This window comes from Anabas testudineus, chromosome 22 (genome assembly GCF_900324465.2).
Source record: "Anabas testudineus chromosome 22, fAnaTes1.2, whole genome shotgun sequence".
In the NCBI taxonomy this organism is placed as follows: domain Eukaryota; kingdom Metazoa; phylum Chordata; class Actinopteri; order Anabantiformes; family Anabantidae; genus Anabas; species Anabas testudineus.
This window is the reverse complement of record NC_046630.1, coordinates 8,533,971-8,547,246: the sequence shown is the minus strand read 5'-3', so window position 1 is coordinate 8,547,246 and position 13,276 is coordinate 8,533,971. Positions and strand designations below refer to the sequence as shown.

General features: G+C 44.0%; 1 protein-coding gene across 5 annotated transcripts in view; it reads left to right on the top strand.

The window, feature by feature from the left end:
• meis2a (Meis homeobox 2a) overlaps nucleotides 1-13,276 on the top strand; it is a 77,037-nt gene that overhangs the window by 21,987 nt on the left and 41,774 nt on the right. For 4 of the 5 annotated variants that reach the window (XM_026339917.1, XM_026339919.1, XM_026339920.1 and 1 more), the window contains exon 8: nucleotides 10,283-10,428. In XM_026339917.1, coding sequence (XP_026195702.1) covers nucleotides 10,283-10,428 — 146 coding nt within the window. The remainder of the gene's footprint in view (nucleotides 1-10,282; nucleotides 10,429-13,276) is intronic. The other variant, XM_026339918.1, reaches the window with a different exon arrangement.

Genomic DNA, 13,276 nt, shown 5'->3' with positions numbered 1-13,276 from the left:
AGGAGAAGATCCCAGCTGCAAGGGCCCTGTTGCTATTCAAAGCACCTGCCATTGTGTGGGCGCCCATCCAAGCCTATTGTTGTGCAGAAATTAGTCGTGCTCCCTTTGGCTCTAGAGGCATGCGGCAGACCCCCTGGTTGTTTTGGGTTCAGATACATGGTTCGATAGATGCGTGGCCCCGGCTACCATCACCACTGGCTGTGGCCCTTTGGCCCCTCTCCCACAGCACAGTATCATTCAGTATCCATTCTCTGTTGTGCACTTCTCAAGACCACTTTTAGACCAGCATTCCTATAGTTTTCTCTTTCTTTCTTTTGTACTCCCACACTCTTCTTTCCTTTGGTGTATATGCTTATTGTTCTTTAGAGCACCCTCATTATACCCATGGTTATATTTTAAGGGCCTCTCTCTTTGATTTTGGTCTCGTGGGGAGTGAGTGGTGGGCTAGTGGGAGCTGTAGGGCTGGCCCAGCTCTCAGGGCTCCCCAGCCAGCGTCTCGAAGAGTGGGCTTGGGGGTATTGTTGGGCTGGGCACTGCTGCAGAGATACTGGAGCTACTGCTAGTGCAGGGGGTGGATGTGAGAGGAAAATTGAAAAGTCAATAATGAAGGCCTACAAAAAAAAAAAAAAAAAAAAAAAAAGAGAGAGAGAAAGAAAGAGAGAGAGAAACAAAAGGAGATGGAGAGATGGAGAGCTTCAAAAAGCTGAGAGCTATAGAGCACTCCTAATTAATAGCATCAGAGGATGAGCTTTTTTCTTCCTTCTAGAAGTTTAATGCTGCATATTAATTTGCAAGATGAGCCGATTAAGCGTTCACACTGGGAGTGAGGTCCATCGCACTCCTAGCCCAACTAACAGCAACAATGTTAATGACTGGCCAGTAAATAGAAACAACTGTATGTCATCATTCAGCTGGACCTTTAGGAAACGTTTGAATCGAATTACTGTATATGTATATGTTTCTCTGTATTTTGTGAAATTGTATCCTTATTCTAAAATAGATTGCTCTTGATGTTCTTTTCATCCCTTTTCATGCAGCTGATCAAAAGATAAGGTCCACGAGTGTGATGAAATACGAATGTTGGTGGGTCAGCGAGGCAGAGTGGCAGTAATTTGAACCCAGGCTGTGCAATTTGTATTTTTCACAGCAGTAATAGGCTCCTCTCCCAATGTTCCTGCCATAGCAATTTCCACTGCCAACAGCTGTCAAGCTCCTAAAATCAAAATTAGCGCCATGGAATTGGGCTTTAATGAAATGACCTGCTGGATTTACCTTAAGGAGCAGGGCGGACAGTCAATACTAGCCTCGTCAAAACCCTCTCTCTGCATACTGCACTCCCATTAACGAAAGGAAATAGTCTCGAGTAAATGTATTAAGTACTACTTCCACCTTCTAATTATATTTTTCCCTTCTACCTTCATAATCCATTCAATCTTTCATTAGTTCTTAATATTGAAAAAGGCTTTTAACTGGCTCTTCTGTCTTGACGGGGTCACCAGTTATTTGTCACTTTGCATTACATGAATGTCAGAGGAGTCCAGGTTGTATACTGGGAATAATTGTAGTGTCCTGTGGAAACATATTTGTTTATGGGTTTGGATCTTTATAGCAACAGAGATATGCCTTATGATATCAGACAGAATAATGTAGCCCTAACTATGGAATCAGCTGTGAGCTCCCCTTGCCTCTGATTCCTATAGAAAGAGCCGAATGTGTGCCAAGGCCCAGTGGAGGACACCAGGGCCTGGTTATTGACTTGTAAAGAAGCTGGTAGGTGAGGGGTCTTGACAAGACATGAGCGTCTGACTCTCTTGTAAAGCTGTATCTGATTTCTCTGCTAGTTGGCTCCCCGGAGAGACCTGCTCTACCCTCTGTTGATCAGACTCTCACTCACAGGTTTATGGAAAAATGTAGCAGTAAAAAAGAATGAAAGAATGGTTTTGTGAAAAGAGATGCTCTCAATCTGTATGCCATGGGAGTGAGGGAGGAGGGAGGAGGAAGTGAAGGAATCAGCTGCAAGGTGAGAGAGCTGCATCCACATGTATTATTTTAGAATGGACACAAAACAAATTCTCAAATGAATGTTTAGTGTAACGTAGACTTGTCATTTGAGGCGTCTGCATTTAGTGATAGAAAATAGCAGCAAGTGGGTAGACATAGCAAGTATCATCTAAGCAAGATCCACACTCCTCACAGATCTGACTAATTTATGAGGGTAAACTGCGCTGACAGAGAGAGATGCAGGTGCAGGGAGGAAGTTTTCATTGACTCTCTAGAGCAGGCCAAGCCAAAGCCCTGGAGGGATCTCTCTCAGTTTGAACTTTATCAGGGGCTACGCTTAATCAATACACTATCGGAAAAAGAATTAATTACTAAAGCAGAATAAAACAGCTGCATTTTAAACCAAGGATTCATCAATTCTGTAATCTCTTGGTTACAGCTCAGGTGTCAGGAGGATCATTTCAATTCCATGTAATGAGGAACTGTGGGAGTTTGCTGTCATCCTCCACCGCCTCTCCATTTCTGACCCTTAAAATCCTACCTTCTACATCCTTGTCATGATATTTTCTTTTTCTTTTCTCCCTCCAGTTTTCCACCTGAGCTGTTTGTCATGTATCTACAATATTCTCTGCTTTTTATATTTCCCTCTACCCTTGCCCTGTACACCATTCTTAATACACCAACTGTATTTCACTCACACCCACCCTCCTCCCCCATCCTGCTACATTCCCTTCCCACCAAATTCCTGTCTTTGCGGGGATGGGACGAAGGGGTATTAAAACTTGAAATCTCTGGTGCGAAGGCTGACTGGAACGGGACATTCCCGCTGCTGCAGCCATCAAGCCGGACATTCCTGTGCTCAGGCTGGGACACCGCTGGTGTTGTGAAATAGGGGGGCATAGATGGGATCGGGGAGCTTGGTGTGGGGCATAAAAATCAGCCCACCAAACAGTAAAAACAATTTTTTTGTTTATAAACTCAATGGAGTAGGACAATCAAAGAGAAATGCTGGCCAAAAGAAGATTTATATTGTATACTGAGCACCTTCAGATACTCCCGAATTGACAAGCCACATAGGACATATCCCTCGTGTCAAAGTAACCTTGGCCGCACGACCACTGCCATGCACCTCTCACAGCCCCTGACCCCAACCCAAAGCCTGTAAACGGACTATCCTTGACTCCCCATAATGGGGGATTTCAAGGCAGGTTGAGAAGGGGTTATGGGTGATGAATTGGGTTTTTAGTGAGCTCATTAGGAAGCCAAACAGAGTTTAGACTGGCGGAGCGGGGCAACGGCGCAGTAATCAGTTCTGCTCGCTTTGTTCCCTGCCTCCAGGACATTTGTGTGGAAAAAAAAAAAAAAAGCGAGTGAGGAGCAAAAAAAAAAACTTCATGGCATTTGGCTGATGAGAGAGCTGCTGAGCAGAGGCTACAATCTGATGGTTGACTTGTTGATTTATAAACCTTTTAATGCATTTACTGTACCAACCTTCCAGCTCTCCGTAGAAACCCACATTGCTATTCAACTCTACTTTGATGCTACTGTCCATCAGGTGTGGCAAAAATGCCTGTAATGAATCCAAGTCATCTTTCTCTCTTTCTATTGAAAGATGTTTGTTTGGTTTTACGTTGTAATTGAATGTGAGGAATCACTGCTGATGTTGTTATCATACATTGCCTCAAACAGCATAAACTGTTCTGAATCACTGATAACACACTGGCAACCTGCATACAGCTGCTACTTTGATATTCTATACTTCCTGGCAGGGATTATTTTATTTCTTCACTAGCACATAAATCCATATGATGCCTATGCATACCTTTCATCTCTTTGTTTTCTTTTACACTATCCTGTCTCTTTAGTTTCTGCATTCTCTACAATATTATTCCAAGTACTTAATAATATTTAGAGCAGGAAGTGTGCAAGTGTGCAGCATCAAGCCTGAGAATTTGGAGGGAATAGTGTCAATAAGCACACACATAATCACTACAAATAGCTTCATTGTACTAAATCTACTAAGGAAAGAAAGAAGAACAAAGACTTAATATAGAGAGACAAGGTTTTAACTGTTACATTGGCAGGTACATACATTTGTTTATTAAGAAACGAGATGAACCTGAAATTACCTGTGAGACCAATTAACTCTATTGGACTTGGAATCTCAGGGAAGAGCAGCAGCAGTTTCTACTGCGGTGTTGGAGTGCAGGGGGAGCGGGGTGGAGTTGTCAGGGAGGCAGAGAGTGTGAAATGTCTGGTGGAGACCAAAAGCCCTTCATTAGCCACTGATCCCTGTCTGCTGAGTGAGGGGCAGTCATGGGCATCACAACTCTCTTTTAGTTCCCCCCAAAAAAAGAGCGGGGCGAGGGGGGTGGAGGGTAGCTCCCCCATCCCCTGCAATTTAGCCCTTTGCCATTAATGCAAATTGGGTCCTGACATCTGCAACAGCCTCCCTCCTTTCTTTTATACATCTTAATTCCATCTCTTTTCTCCTGCTCTTTTTTTCCTATTCAAATGAAGCCCCCTTTAGATGACAGTGTCTTGTCTCCGCGCACATTCTTTTAAACATACTCCACATATGTGTAAAAGCACTTTGGTTCACATAGATATGTATGAAACTGGGGGAAGGTGTTCGAAAACTCAAGATCCCAGGAGGTTTGTGCAATCATTTTGTGACTTTCAAAGTCTCAATTTATGATGTAACAAGATCATTGTTGTTGCAGGTAGCGGGTTAATTGCTTTAGTAATTAGTTCAGTCCAAAGCTTTTGATAATGTCCATACTTTGTGCACCCAGTGCTAAATTATAGATTCTTGGCAGATGATAATCTTGAAAACATCAAAAGTGTTCTAGGCAGTGACTCTGGAGAAAAGGCAGTAACCAGCCAGCCTGCCCCATTCCTCCCTCTCCCTTCTGGACCTTTGGCTCCAGGGGAGAAGCTGAAAGGGGAGGGTGGCTGTGCTCCAGCCCCTATTTTGAGTTAAAAGGTAAAATAGCCTAACTGGCTCTTAAAAACAAGTTTTACTTCCAACCCTACACCCTTACCCCTCCCCTCTCTTTGACTGTGCTCCTTCCACTTCAACCTCACCCTCTATGGTAGAGATGTGCACAGTGGGGTCAACGCTGAGCCTGTTAGAGGAGAGAGGCCTTGTATCGGTGGAGAGGCGATAGTTATCTCCAGCATTCCATGGATGACAGAGAGATATCTGCCTGATGGCAGGGTTAGGGGGCTTGGAGAAGGGGCGGAGAAGGGAGGAAGAAGAAGAGGTACAGGAGTTGTTGAGCAACCACCCCCCACCTCCTTCCTTCCTTCACTCCCTGTTTTTCTTACTGCCTGACTGCCTCGCTTCCCCACACATAGAAAAAACCCATCTAATTAGAAGCTCTTATTCCACTTCATTTAAGGGAACACTTAATGATGTGTTTTTGGGGGGAGACAACTACACATTACTTCTCATGCAAAAGGAACCACTCAGTCGTAGCACCCAGGATGCAGATACAGCTGTGTTTGAGATGGAGGTTTGTCCTCATGTCTCTGGGGTGTCATGGCTGTTGGAGGAGTGAGGGAAAAGTAGTAGTCTTTTCTTCTTCACCTTTAGCCAGTGTCCTGGTGGTAACAGGAGGTAGTAAACAGGAGGCAGGTAGTGACATCTGAGTTTGGCAGAGAGACTTGCCGAAGGAGAGAGTTTGTTGTAATTGCTCTGACAGATTTTAGGGCTGTTAATGACTCTGGCCTGAGTGCTACCAATTTGTCAGCATGCTTTCTGTTTACTAAGCTGTTGTTTTATGGTCCAGTGCAAGGGGCTGCTGCTTGTTTAAGCACAGATCAGGAAATAATCAGCGTGAAAATACTGGCTGCAGTGGTGCAGCCATGGTAAAAAAAAAACCCTCATCTACTGTATGGTTCTAAACAAGCACAGTAAACCATATGGTGTATAGCCACACATCCAGTTTCCCAAACACACGTAATCACTGATCGGTTACTTACTGTTAGAAATTGGATGCTTGAGCTTGTGTTTTATCATTAAAGGGATTATGTTCCACTTGTTAGCACTCATCTGTGTTCTATGTTATGTGACTGTGGAGCATATTGCTAGCATGCGGTTATAGCCAGAAGACCTGTAATCCCCAGTTAGTATAGAGCAACAGAGGGCCGGCCATTCCAATAGTGTGAATAGAGCCTCTACGTGTTTGAGTATGTGTGTATATGGGGGAGATTGTGTGTGCTTCAAGAGCATGTGGTCCCGGAGCCGGCAAAGACCCCTTCCTAAATCCAGAGTAAATAAAAGGGGTAACCAGACGGACAAAAGAGGAGCCCCCACTGCTTCTCTCATTCGCTACCATTTGGGGTACTGAATGTGCTAAACGCCGCTTATGCTGGCTGAAAAGTTGAAGAGAAAAAGGGGGAAAAGGAAGGCTCTAAATCCCCCTCTTCTTTTCTCTTCATTCTCTGCGGCCAAGCCTGCAGGGCTAGCGGTGGTGTAATAGGAGGGTGTTGGAGGGAAGGTTGGAGGGTCCAGTCACTATGGTGTGCTGAGGTAAAGAAGGCCAAAGAATCTCCTGCTACAATAAACCTCTTAGCTTCTGTTCTAATTCTACTCCTCTTCTAACTCTCATGAGTTTCTTGCCTCTCTTCATTTGGGTAAGCTTGGGTGAACATGCCTGACTAGTTTGGGCTGACAAGGGGCGTGGGGGGTCTGTTGTAATTAGTCACTTTAACCATAGCTTCCATAAGCCACTGCCTCTACACTCTTGCTTCATTACCCTGAAACAAATGCCGGGGCCTCCCAGTGTAAAATCACTGCACAGCCTTTAGAATAAAACACATACATCTGAAATCTCAGTATGTGTATTATTAGTACAGGGACCAAAACATCTGGAGTCTTATTTTATAACTAACCATGACTGGGTTTGAATTTTATTCTAGCTATTGACAAGTCGTTTGTTTATGCATGGATATATCAGAATGTGATGATATCCATAATTCTTCCAGGGCTGACTAGACCTTAGTGGTTCCCTGAGGGGCATGGTGCCTTCCAGACATGAAGCATGATCTCAGTCATTTGGACTCCCCTGAAATATGGCTTATGCTCGGCAGAGACTGTGGGACACTTTGTGCTAAAGCTTTTTTTTGTGTAAGAAATCCTGGAGCGACCCTGAATGTGCCAACATTAGATAAGTAGAGTTGCAGTGTGTTTACAGTCCTTTCCCAACACGTTAATGAGCTCAGCCCTGAGACCAATTTACTCACAGGGAGATATATCTGAATGCATTTTTAATAACCACCCACTGGTGATGAGAGAAGGAATGTGTGAGCATATTGTGCTGTTGGACTTGCTCGTTTGTTTGCTTGCGTGTTTGTTAACTCTCTCCCCCTCGTTGCATCTGGTCATTGTCTTCCATCTTGGCTGATTTGTCAGTTTCCGTGTGCATAAAAACATATGCAAAACTTTCGTTGCAAGCACTTTGAGTCAAGATATTGATAGAGTGGAAGAGGGAGAAGGAGAGAGGAAGAAAGAGTGAGGGAAGACAGAAAGAGGGTGGGGGGAGTAGGGGGCTGTCTTTTTTCTGTCTCCAAGGGCGCTGCTTTTCCAAAAGTGCCTGGGGCTACACTCCAGCACCTCGTCTCCCCTAGGCCTTTCGGCTGCCTCCTAATAGCCAACCCCCATCTGTGTCACATGGCCAGATGATGGGACGCTTCCCTCGCTCTGCCCTGCACTTTTTTTTTTCTTTCCTCATATTTTTTTCAGAGTGCACATCCACACAGGTTAGAATGGCAGAGTTGCCAGGGAACAGTCAGAAGCCATTAGCGTTTGGGACAATTTGCCCTGCAGCGTTCCTTCTCTCACTCATAAGAAAGGAGTGGGGGTGGATGCAAAGCACCAGCTCTCCTTTAGATGTAATGAGGTTGTGCAAGTTGAGTCTTCTTTATTCTTTTTTTTTTTTTCCTCCCGCCTGCTTCTTCGCGTTCCTCTTCTTCTTTCTTTGTTTCTGTCTGTCTTTTCACCTCTTGTCCGTGCTTGATTTTCTTTGATTCTAAAATTAGAAAACACATATTTCCTCATCTTCTGTATATAGTAAGCCAAAAACAACTATTAACCATACTGTATTAAAATGAATGCTTAAAGCCACAATCTGATCGGTAAATGATGCTGTCCACATGCATGTGAGAGAGAGGAGCTGAAAGCCTCGGAGTCCGGTTTCACCCTTGTGGGCTGGGGCATGAGGCAGCAAGCATGCTGGGTAATGAAGTGACAGGTCAGTCTGTAAATACGCACGGGTCGCTCTAGCCCTGGCCAGGGGGGAGGCTATCGCATTGCAGTGAAAATGGAAACGTCAATAAAATTAATCTGCCAGCCTTTTGGCCACTGTGTGGTTCCATTGGATGAGCCTGACTGCTCACAGCAGGAGAGGGATTTGGAGAGTAGCTGGAAAATCAACACAAAACCTAGCGGTACACAAATAAACAACCAAACTGCGTATCAACATTATTCAGTGAAGCTCAAAAGCAGAGAAACAAGGGCAGGGTGGTTAAGATTCACAGCTCACTGGTTGTGTTGTTATTGAAGTTTGGAAAACAAACTGGGGGAGTTAGACTCGACTTCCGTCTGGGTCGCATTTCTCAGGAAGCCCCTCACAGTCAGGGTAGGCTATGCTAGGCCAAAGTTTATTGTTTTAGGCTTTCCTGAACAAGGATTCGTACTTAGCCTGGGATTTACGGCTTTTGCCACTAATGAATGCCCATTCTACAATTACAACACCCCTAGTCTGCATCCCCATTCCCATATGTCCTTCAGGAGGGTTGTTGCTTCTTCAACTTCACACAGGGAGCGCAAAGTCGGCACTTCTCTGTTTTCGTCTTTCGTGTGGCTCTGCACTAATGATGTGGAAGGAAAACACTGTGCACAGACAGAAGAGAAAGACAGAGAGAGGAGAAAAAAAGAGAGAGGGGGAAAAAGGGTGAGGAAAAAGAAAGTGCAGAAAATAGTTAGAAGTGGAGGCCCCTGCTGTCCTTGTATTCTTCATTTATTTTGCATTTGATTACGCCTCCAGTCGGATCCTTTTTCTTTCCCCCTTTTTAATGTTATTAGTTCAAATATTTATGCAAGATTAAGGCTTGTAAAGGTGCTTGTGATTGATGCCTCCCCAAAAACAAGAGGACATGCAAGTCTGAATTTTGAGAACGTCAGGGTCCTTCTCTGCCTTAGTGGAGGAGTTTTTCAGATACATAATTTAGATGCCCTCAAGGAAGGCTTTCAAGGCATTTGTGCCCCGGGGCAAGAAAAAATAACTATGACTGTTAAAAGTAAATCATTTTTGCTAATGCACAATTAATGCCGGGGAAGAGGAACAAGAAAAAGGCAAGGGACAACGATGGAAACTTCGATTTAAAGGAGAAATTATGCCTCAGTGTGTGCATGTTTTCCTCTTGAAATCAAACGCTGATGGACATTGGGATGGGAGGGGGGGGGGGGGTTGCTCTGAGGGAAGGGAGTGGGAGGACTAAGAGAGTCAGGGTTTGTGGTGGGGTGGGGGAGCAGATGAGTCCATTATGATTGCACGAACGTGCAACATCCCTAAATTACATCCCTACTTTAATACTCACGAGTCTCAACTGGATGCTGTGAATTATCAAGTACTTTGAGTTTTGTTTGTATGTGAGTATGTTTCTGTACACGCAACAAGAATTCATGACTGTCGGCATATTACTGTACATTTCTGCATAACTCTTCCTGTCCCCTTTGGCACTCCCCTGCATTATATCAAGCATGCACATTTAATTGAATTAATGACGTGAGTCCAAGCCTCTACTGTACTTAAAGGCTTCATGCCCTTTTGTTGTCATTTTGCTCCACTTTTTCCTTTCCTGTTCTTTTCTCCTACTATAGAATTGGAAGCCAGTGTTTCAGTGTCCAGCTCTAACTTTGGAGTCATTAACCATCATTCTCTTCTCTATTGCTGTGGGGTATAAAACTACCCTGCTAAATCTCTATGAACCCCTCACTATCTGCACAGGCCTTCATCTAAGGCCATTTATATCCTCTACCTCCATATCTTCACTCCACAGCTCTAGCTTTGCTGTTGCAGTTCTTTCTGTCTTAGTGCAGTCCTTTTAAATTTCTTCATGGTTATCTGTGGTATTTGACCATTTATCCATGTTTCATAAGCCCTAAACTCAGCTCTCACTGTCTGTACTTGTGTTTCGACTCTTGTTTTATCGTATTCTGAGTCAGTGGTCTGCTCTGGGATGTTATTTAACCCTGGGTTTGGTTTCCGTCTAGGAGATGGCTTAGACAACAGCGTTGCATCGCCTGGAACAGGGGATGACGATGATCCAGACAAGGATAAGAAGAGGCAGAAAAAGCGTGGCATTTTCCCCAAGGTGGCCACTAACATCATGAGGGCGTGGCTGTTCCAGCATCTCACAGTAAGCACAGCCATTACTTTTCAGAGATACAGACATATGAAAACAAGTCAGATACAAACACAGAAACACCATGCATATGCTTTTTGCACACACACACACAAACACACACACACATACATTTTTGTACGGCAGTCAGTGTGAGGACACACCTGAATCCCTAACCCTGAAACCTAGTCCTAACCCCGTAATAGGCTCCTTAAACACCCTTCTCTTTGTGAGGACCAGCTAAAATGTTGTCACTTTGTAAAAATGTCCTCACTCCAAAGGTTTAAAATTCAGGCTGGTCCTCACAATGATAGCCATGCGAACGCACACACACACACTCAGCTGTCACACAGTTGTTGTTGAGGTCGTGAGTGATGGCAGCATTGTGATGCTCACCTGTCAGCCACCTGTCAGGGGGACACAGTGACCAGGTCAATCTAATCAATTTGGACTGTTTACTCTACTCAGCACACTGTGAGCAAGAGGGACATGCCACAGTAATAATGACATTCACTCCGATATGAGATGCACTGTTTGTTTGGCCTGAAGAAGAATGCTTTTCTGGAGCAAATTGAGAGAAGTAGTGGCAGTTACTGGAGAACTAGAAAGGTGTGCAAAAGGTTTGGTGTAAAACACATCTTTATATGGTTGTACCTGATTACTCAAAAGCATTTCTCCGTATGTGAGAGGAAATTGTTAAACAACTCTGACACTGGCTAATTCATTTTACTTTGATGCTATATGGATAAAAGAAAATAATGAAATATTCAAATGACACCGTAATTCAAACTACATTTTTCAGAGTACTTTTTTATTAATTAGCTGATTTCTGCCTTTCTGTGTGTGTGTGTCAAGTAGACCGAAGTGAATACATGTCCCCCCACCTTCACTAATGTCAAGACATTATCAGAACATCAGGCTGTATTGATTTTTGTTACACAGGTCAGATTTCAGAAATAGATGTCCACGCTAGGACACATAAGCTGCTCCCTGAGCATGTGGCTCCCTGTCCCAGAGATGAAGGGACAATGTAGGGGGAAGGGAGAAGTAAAAGAATAAAAAGAGAAAGTAGAGAGACTTAGTTCCGAGCTTCAGCCTCATGAAGCCTCTGAACATTTGAGAAGAGGGTCAGGTGCCCCCGCACACCCTTTTTCCCTCCCTTCCCCCTCCACCTAACAGTGCCCACTCCCTGCCCAAAGCCCCTGTACCCTGATTATCTAACCAAAAGCCCAAGTAATGAGTGGCCAGCAAATACGACCTAATTGAAAGGGCTGTAAATCCATTACATATTGGTCAGGGATAATCAGGAGTGCTTTAATCACTTTTATCTATTCAGGAGCAGTGAAGCTGCAACAGCAAAGCCCTGAGCCTCGCAGGCCTTAGCGGCTCCACCACGCCACTCTGCATGCTTATTATTCTCATCATTATCAAAATGACTTCACAGCTGTTCACAGCTCCATCACTTTCTGACTGGAGACCTCTCAACAAATGGTACAAACCAAGCTTTACTCTCACACTGAGGGCGGGAGCATGGCAAAACTTAGGTAAATCATTTTTCTGCTTTAGGTCTTTTTCCTTTTTGGAGTCTTTTCTTGGATTAGAATGTTTGTGTATGAAGCAGACAAACAAAGAAGCCATAATGTTTAATTTAAGTGGAATTTACTGTATGTTCATATATGCATGTATAAAAATACATAAACATACCGTATGCAAGTTCAGACTCAAAATGTCCCCATAGTTTGGCATTTGGTTTCTCAGTGAAAACCTCAGCTTCAGCCCTTTGGCACCACACGCAGAGAGAAAGATTGAATTATATATACAGAACTTTTGGAATAGTTGCCAACAATTTTCTTTTAGAGTTGTTTTCTAAATGAATTGAAAGAGTGGAGGAGAAGTGGTGGGGCAAAGCCCAGCGTTCGACATAGGGACATTTTTCAAAAAGCTGGTTAATTCAGACACAGAGGAGCTTTCAAGGCCCTCTTTTTCTCCGACCCTCTTCTTTATCACATCCCCTGCTTGTAGATGTTCTCTCTAATCTTTATTTGTTTCTTTTGTATAAAACCCTAGCTAGTCTTGTACAAATAATAATCCCTCCCTTTTAACCTGCCTTCATTGCTCTACTGAGGAAGAGGACTAATTTAATTATCCCCCCTTCTCTTCTCACCATCCAATTCTCCCACCCATAAACTCTCTCACTCTCTCTGTCTCTCTCTCTCTCTGACACACACACACACACACACACACACACACACACACACACACACACACACACACCCAATAGCCATTCTCCTTTCTTTTAATTTGTTAAGCAAATGTATTTGCCATTGCTGGATGCATTTGTGCAAGGGTGAATTCTTGGGGACTTTGGCCCCTGAATGGCCTATAGCGGCATTCTGCCATTCACGCATTCATTAACTGAGGGGTGAGGAGTGAAAGGAGCGGCCTTGTATTTTCTCAAACTGCGGGGCCAGCATGGAGCTCCTCTTCCATGAGCCACAGGGGTCTCTCTACATATGTTCTCAACATCCAGCCATTGTCACATCTTCTGAAAGGCTCAAAAGGATAGGACCCCCCTTCACACACAGAAAAACAACACAGGCCAATAGTAACAACTGTTGGCTTTTGGATTCAGTATAACAAAATTGCCCTCTCTTTCTCCCCTCACACCCTCCCTGGCTTTGCCCTGGCCTCACACTCTCTTGGGAGAAATCACAAGGTGGTTTTCTTCAGGACCATCTTAAAGTAATCTCATTTCATTCAGTCCCATCAGCCACACAATGTTTCCAGTGTGCAGAAGACACAGTTTTTGGTACCCTGACAATCTCGCAAAATATACAAAGGTTCCACTGGTAATCTGTTGTGA